Source organism: Ochlerotatus camptorhynchus, unplaced genomic scaffold, assembly GCF_037179485.1.
Source record: "Ochlerotatus camptorhynchus isolate MF236.1 unplaced genomic scaffold, CSIRO-AGI_Acam_v1.1 ptg000274l, whole genome shotgun sequence".
Taxonomy (NCBI): Eukaryota; Metazoa; Arthropoda; class Insecta; order Diptera; family Culicidae; genus Ochlerotatus; species Ochlerotatus camptorhynchus.
In genome coordinates, this window is record NW_027040763.1 from 6,877,456 (window position 1) to 6,885,486 (window position 8,031).

At 47.9% G+C, this 8,031-nt stretch overlaps 1 protein-coding gene across 1 annotated transcript; it reads right to left on the bottom strand.

Moving 5' to 3' along the window:
- Positions 1–206: 206 nt before the first annotated feature.
- LOC135705675 (fatty acid synthase-like) lies at positions 207–7,533 on the bottom strand. Its single transcript, XM_065227452.1, has 5 exons — positions 7,056–7,533; positions 5,038–6,999; positions 4,562–4,982; positions 1,999–4,502; positions 207–1,931 (listed from the first exon to the last, which is right to left on the bottom strand). Exons 1-5 carry the CDS (start codon positions 7,487–7,489, stop codon positions 245–247), a joined length of 7,008 nt encoding a protein of 2,335 aa, XP_065083524.1. The 5' UTR covers positions 7,490–7,533; the 3' UTR covers positions 207–244.
- Positions 7,534–8,031: the final 498 nt, after the last annotated feature.

Consider the following 8,031-nt stretch of genomic DNA (forward strand, 5'->3'; position numbering starts at 1 on the left):
CGGGTTTGCATGGATACAAAAATTTGAGCAACGGTATTATGTGATATGAGCGTTCAGCTGTTGGGATTTCGGTAACTTCCCTTAGAAGATGAGCCGAACTTCTACAGGATACATCAAATTAGAAACAAAACGTCTAACAGTTTAACGATTCACCAAAAGCTCGAAACGGTTCTAAAACAATACATCAACAAACCACACTAACAGTGCCAAACATCGATTTATTTCTTCCGCTAAACAACGATTCTTACACATTCAAACTATTGATAATTTCCACCACTACCTTATTCTCCAACATCGTCATGTGGCTTCCCTCGACGGCTTTCAACGACATCGAAGCCGTCGTACTGCCCTCCAGTCCGTATTCCTCGTCTATCTCCACCATCGAAACCTCCGAAGGTCTTATCAACACGATCGGAACATCGAGCGGTTCTTCGTTCTCAGGCTCCATGTCCATCACCATCTTGACGCGATTGAACAAGGCCCTAGTCATTCGTCTTGTATAATCCGGCGAGTAGGCTGCTTGATCTTTGGAGACTTCAATCAGTTTCTCAATTTGGCCATCGAAAGACGCAACTTCCATAATCGAATACACCGTTTCGATTGGAGAATTCGGGAATACATGGGATATGATCGCAGCCATGAGCGATCTTTGGATTTGTTCATCTGAAGTATTTTCGCCAAATTGCATTATTGATAACTGTTTCAAGAGCTTTGGAGCCCCGTCCAGTAGGATCAATTTTCCCGGGAGATTTCTACGTTGCAATCTTCTAACAATTTCGAATGCAATCAACGTTCCAAAAGAGTAACCAACGACCAAAAAGTCATCGAATCCAGTGAACACTTTGTCGTCAAGTGCGGGCATCACAAGATCCACAATTTCTGAAATGCTCCGAAGATCGAATGTGTTCAAAGTTTGCAGAATATACACGGGCGCATTCAAACCGGCTGCTACCACTCGCCAAACGTGTCCGGCTACACCTTCCAACCCAGGAATGATCAAAATGGGGCGTCCTTCAGTCGCCAGCGATGGCAGACGCAGTAAAGTCTCATCGCTGTGCTCTTCGTCTCCCATGTTCCGAAGTAGCATTTCCACACCGATGAGAGCTCGATTCACGGAAGGTTCTTCCAACGCTTCGGTAGTAAGTTTCTTCTCATCTATCAGCTTCTGAAGCTTCATGAACGTTAACGTACGAAGCTCCAGCGGAGACAGAACCAAATCAAAGTCCCTCTCCAAAACCTGTTTGATTTCTACGGCCATCAATGAATCCATACCCACGTCTGCTAGGGTACTATCCATCGAGACTGTTTTCAAGTCACGAATACTCATAATGTTCATTACTGCTTCCATGATGTTCCGCGATCCACTACCGATTCGTTTCTCCGCAACAACCATGCTTCCCACTATGGGATCACTGCTCGACATAAGGCGATCCAACTCCTGCAGGCAAGACGAAATCCTCTGCTGTAGTGTACCTCCAATCTCCATGTCCAGTCTATCCTCTGCCATGTCCGCAACGATTCCGACCTCACCAATAGCGCCCCATTGAATGGCCGTACCTGGGAAACCATCAGCTACGCGCTTCTCCATGATCCGTTCCATGATGGAGTTCGCCATCCCGTAGTTACTCTGACCTGCATTACCCCTTCCGCAGGATACACTGGAAAATACCACAAAGTTAGCTAACCGGGGACACAGCTTACGGCTAACTTCATCCAAGAACTGCGTAGCGTTAGCCTTCGGAGCCAGACATTCGGCGAACTTTTCGACGGATTGATTTTCCAAGATGGAATCCCGGAGCTGGACAGCCAAATTGAAAATGGCTATTACCGGACCTATCACTGATGCTTCCCGCAACAGCTCGCGGCATCCGTCGAGAGCCGTTACGTCTGCCGTATTGACTACTGTGCGAACTCCGTAGCTGGTCCACAATCTGCAAGACGAATAATGTTTCATTGTGCCGACTATCAACCCAAAAAAAAAAAACATGTGACACTTACCTTATTCTGTACTCCTGATAAGGTTTAGTGATACCTCGACTGGAGCTGAGAACGAGTTTGCGGCATCCTCGTAGCACCAGCCAATCAGCCAGCTCCAACCCGAATCCACCTAATCCACCAACAATCACGTACGAACAATCTGGATCGCAGTACAATCTCGGAACGTAGCCAATCGGTAGCGTCTGCTCATCTGCTTCGCGACTTCGAATCTGAAGCAAAATCTTACCAATGTGCTTTCCACTGGCCAAGTAACGGAAAGCCTTCTCGATTTCCACGGCCGGAAAGACTGTGGTGTTTAGAGGTTTAATCACTCCACTCAGAATATCAGCCGTCAGCAAGGCATGAAGCCTTTGTTTCTCCGCAAACGACCCCTTGAACATGGCATCCAACATAACAGCCGTAAAAGTTAACCCCTTCTGGAATAATTCCATCGCTATGGTCGAGTTCTTCGCCATATCGTACTTCCCAATCTCCAGGAAGTGTCCGTTCCTGCCTAGGCATCGTATCGAAGCCTGCAGCTTTTCCTCTGCCAAAGAATTCAGCACGAAGTCCACTCCACGTCCGTTCGTTCTCAACTTTACCATGTTCTCGAACGAGGTATCCCTAGAGTTTCCAATATTTTGCACCTTCAACCCAGGGTACCGTTGCAAAATAAACTGCTTCTTTTCCTCGGTACTCACTGTAGTAAACACTTCCATTCCGTACGCAAGACACACCTGAATCGCTGCCAGGCCCACTCCTCCACTGCCAGCGTGAATTAGAATCGACCTACCCTTTTTGATACGGCTGCATACGAACAAAGCCGTGTAGACAGTTCCATAGACTACGGGAACTGTCGCCGCTTCCTCCAGACTCCAGTCATCCGGAATGGTCCACGTCATCAGTGGGTCACACTCCACCAATGTCGCCATTGCCCCACAAGGCAAGACGCCCATAGCCCGTCGACCACGGGTGGATACTCCCGAGTATTCATTTCCCAGCAAACATTCTTGTTCCAACCGGTTAACGTGCAGCACATCCGACGAAAGTCTTCCGGTAGCGATCATCACGTCACGGAAGTTCAACGCACTGTACATCACCCGTATCAGCTCGCCTCTCGTAGGAACGGTGTTCAGCGGACCGGTGAACCAGGTCATCGATGACAGATCTCCCTTTGCTAGGCAATTTGCATAGCAGTGATTACGAACGGGCTCCACTTTGGGGCTAAAGTCCATCAGCGCGTGTCGGTAACTACCCCAAGTACCATTCCGGTAAACGTTAATCGCCAAGTTCAAACTTAGTTGATGTTTGTAGAATGGTTCGCTCAAGGCGAACGGCGGAGCGCAACGGTCATCTATCAAAACACAACGAACCGTATGTAATTTGGGTTCCTTCTTGATGCAGTTAACAAGGCCGATTATGCCGGATGTTGGGTCGTTTTGAGCATACAGTACAACCGGTTTTGCCTTGATAGCATTCTGCAGATCTTGAAGCCATGTGAAAGCGGACTCGTTCGAGCGTACCTGGATGATCGTCGGGGATTCCTTAATCATTTTGGGCTTCGGTTGCAGCAGGATGAGAGTTAGTTTTTCATCAATCAAGAAGCTAGCCACTTTGACTAGTTGCGGTGGAACATCAAGTTCGGAAGATTTTTGGCGGATGACTAGGAAACCTCCAACGGTCAGACTAGCAATGGCTTCTTGTAAGAATTCAGCGTCTTCTAGCTGGGTCTGGGTGGGATTGATGACAAAATGTAGTCCAGATTGATTCGCTAGGTTTTCGTTTTTGACGGTGATATTTGAAAGATCCATTTCCTTGGAGCTCAGTAGGGTCAAGGATGGTTGCACCAACGGAAGATCTGCAAGGGCTTCTGCGAAAAATGGCAGCAGTAGCTCATCGTCCTTTTGGTGGAGCTCGATAGCCCGGATCAAAACGCTTGGTGCATTTTCCAAAGCTATTTGCACGCACATTCGGACAGCCTCCATAACAGGAACCTTTTCGGTAGAATGATAAGGAACGAACCTATAGGTCTCCAAAACGGGTATACCTGGCGGATTGCGTCTACCTACTACGTTGGCTCGAATTCCGGATATTTTGACACCCCCCGAGGTACAGACATTAGTTTTGGCACAATTCGTTACGTTAAAAAAGTCTACACCATCCTCAGCTTGCCGGGACATCAACGATAGATGCAGCTTCGGATAGATCGTCACACTTTCAATTGCTGTCGGAACCATCAATGATCGCGTATCGGCGGCAACTATTCCGACCTGCAGCAGACAATCCAAGAATGCTACCCAATTGCCCTTCCACTGAATCTTGGCAGCCGTTCCATCGCTTCGAGCTTCCAGAACAGATTTGAACAGAGCATTGTAGTGATACCCTCGTAGTCTGAGCTCTTTGTAGAAGTCCCGAGCTGTCAGTAAGGTGGCCGATGTGTTTTCTTCAAAAGTAGGGAACTCCTCGTAGGGTGTTGTTAACATGCGCGCATATCCAGTTACAACAGCGGTAGTTCCATCCACAATCTGAAAACAAAGCATGATTTCCATAACTCAATACCCCAGACAGTATTCGTTAACCTAACCTCAAACTGTCCAGTGGCCTTCTGTAGCATAACCGTAAGGCAGACTGATTGATTCTTGGCTAGGGTTGTCGCCCGTAGGAACTGGACATCGTCAAACCGCACTGGACAGTCCGCTAATTCCCGTTGTTTCAGATAACCTATCAACTCCCACACCAAGCTGAGATATCCCGTAGCAGGAAAGAGAATCCTCCCGTCAATGCAGTGTCCGGAAGCGTATTGGAAGTCCTGATCCGAGAGCGATATTTTGAAGGTAAGTTGATTTGATACACGCAATCCTACCCACTCGTACTTTACGACACACCACGAGTCACGATGATCCCAGCGGATCAGCGGCGAAATCATGGGAGTACCACGAGCTACAGGAAATTGCACTGACGGGTACAGTTTGAGCAGGTTCAAGTCCTGCTGTGCCAGGTACAGACTGTGAATGTAAACGATTAGCTATGTAGACTGACTTAATCTAGTTGATAACTCACTGTCCAAATTTAGCTAGCAGACTGGTCATTGCTCCAGAGGATTGATCTAAGGTAATGCATTTAGCCTTGCGGTTGAGGCTCTTCAGAACGGGTTCCATCGACTGTTTGGCAAGCGGCTCCAGCAGCAGACAATGTTCCGGGATCTTCTCCAATAGATTCACAATAGAAAGCGAATCATGATCCGAAGTCGATGCAAAGTTTGACGAAATTTTCGAACTGAACCAACGGGATGACGGTGCCAGAGGTTCCATGATGACCTGAGATACTAAGGTCTTGAGCTTTTCCGATATCTCATCACCTGAGTCTTTTGCGTAGACGAAGCTTACAAAGGGCAGACGTTCTGCAACAAAGCCTCGTGACTTCAGTTGGTCAACTACGGCGCAAGTAGGATTCAATGGACCCCCAACAACGCCAAACCGCGACAGCAACTGACCCTGGATAAATCCATCGAAAGAAAGAGGCGGTGTAGGTCGTTTAGTGCCCAGTTCGAGAAAAGCGTTGAAATTGATCTCGGTATTATATTCTGAAAAGACACATCCATGATAATATGCCAGCTGGACAACTTGATCCAGTGTTAAACAGCGGTCAAGGTAGGCGCATGTGAACTGTCCAACGGAGTGGCCACCGTAGGCGCTTAGCTGTACTCCGATTTCCGTGAGAACATCAGCATATGTCAATTGGAGCACGGTTGATCCAATCAGGAGCTGCCGAAGGTCGGTCTTCCGAGTAGGCTTTTGGTACAGGTCGTATCCCAGCGATTTCAGTACGGCGCGACATTTGGATATCGTACCTTGGACAACAGGGAACTGACTAACCGCTTCCAGTTCTTCTCTCCACCGTATGCTGATACCTGGAAAGATTGCGACTAGTGGTGCTGTATCGAGCTTGATACGTTCCACCTGAGAAAGCTCCAGGCAGGCCGGCTCCAGACCTCTTTTGCTGAAAATACCAAACCCACGGTACCGATGACCAGGAATTTTGTTGCGCTGAACATTGTGTAACAAAGCTACGAATTCGGCATCCAATGGACGATGGGAAATGTCCTGCATCATTAATTCTACTGCCTCTTTGGTTCTACCAGACCAGAAAATCAATCGAGGAAGATCATCTTCCGGTACTCCGGAACCGATCTTCTCCTTCATATTATGATGCATCAACATGTGAGCGTTAGCTCCGCCAAATCCAAAGGAATTGATCGCAATGAGCGGCCCTTCTAGGGGTCTTGAATGATCCACCACCTGCAGACGACCTGTTGCCAGGGCAGACACGTCTGTACGAGGTTGAGATAGATTGATGTTCGGGGGAATTAAGTCATTTTCCATGGCAATGATACATTTAGCAACCGATGCAAGGGCAGCCGATGCTTCCGAGTGGCCAATGTTGGACTTGACTGAACCTATCAGCAATGGACGATCGCGTTTGGCACAAAAGATCTTGTCGATCGCATCACACTCCTCAGGGTCTCCGACCACGGTTCCCGTACTATGTGCTTCGATATAGGCGATGCTTCGCGGATCGATAGACAATTCGTCGTAGAAGTCATTCATCAACTGCTTTTGCATTACTCCCGACGGATAGGTTATGCCTTCGGACTTGAAGCCGTCACAGTTGGTTTTACTATGGAGAACGTGAGCGTAGATTCGATTGGCGTCCTTTGATTTCTGCAAGAATACAGCGCAGATAACCTCCGACCGAGTGTATCCACAAGCATTCTCATCGAACGGGCGACACACTCCGTCTCTGGACAGCACTCCGAGCAGGGCGAATTGGTAGGAAATGTAAGGATGCAGGCAAAGGTTCGTTCCTGCTACAATCGCGGCATCGCATTCGCCACTCATGATCTTTCTACGGGCAACATCCAAGGCATACATGCTACTGCTGCAAGCCGTATCCAAAATCAACGACGGTCCACGGAAGTCAAACAAGTAGGAAATCCGGTTGGCCAATTGGGACTTGGCGCATCTGGGAAAAACAGAACCATAACTCTTCGGAACGTTACATATATCAATTCAACTTACCCTAGCAAAGCGTAGCCTTTCGGAGGGCGTGACTGGTAGAACAGTCTAGCTTCGGTTTCCGAAAAGCACACTCCAACGAAGACTCCGGTTCGCGAACCTCGCAACGTCTCCGGATTGGTGCCGGAGTCAACGATTGCTTCGTAGACATGCTCCAGCAACAACCGCAGCTGTGAATCCATGGCATTGCACTGATTGCGACTGTAACCGAAAAACTCCCGATCGAATTTGTCCAGATTGTTGATCTTTCCGGTACGGCGCGGAATTTCCGGTATGGTATGCAGCCAACGCGTTTCCTTATCGTCCACCAAATCCCGTTTGTCATACAGGTTCTTGGCGAACTCCCGCATGTTGTCCGTCTGGGGAAATCGCCCGGATATACCGGAAAGAACCACGCACTCATCTAGTTTAACCGAACCCAAATCAACGGATGACATGGTGATTTGATCTACTTTTTTCTTTTTCTGACTACAGTATAGAATCGACCGCAAACTGACGAACGAATCGAATGAGTCGTCCTCTTTATATGGGTTGCCATCATGCAGCTATGTTTTGGGCAATTTACATACAATGCAAATTTTCACTGCCAAAATACGAAATGCAAGTTCAACGACACCAGGAAGAGTGGGAAGGCGCGTTCCTCACTGAAGTAGTGAGCAAGAAATTCTAAAAAGCAGTCAGCGTAGCTGACTTCTTACATTCCATAGACCCAGGCTAATCAGTCAATTAGCTAAACAACTAATCGGTCCTGCCTAATCGAAGGTCGGTAAACTTCCAAAAATCGATTTGTTCGCAACTTAAACCGGTAACGGTGCACGTCCAGACAATTAACGTATGTGCATCGCTAATTAATGCTTGACCGTTGGCCGCGATCAACAATGCAAATCGGGAGTGGGCCATCGAAAAAACCTGGATCGCTCGACCAAAACAAATCAGCATAATTGGAGACCTTGCCACCGTGCACATCGCGATATAAAAG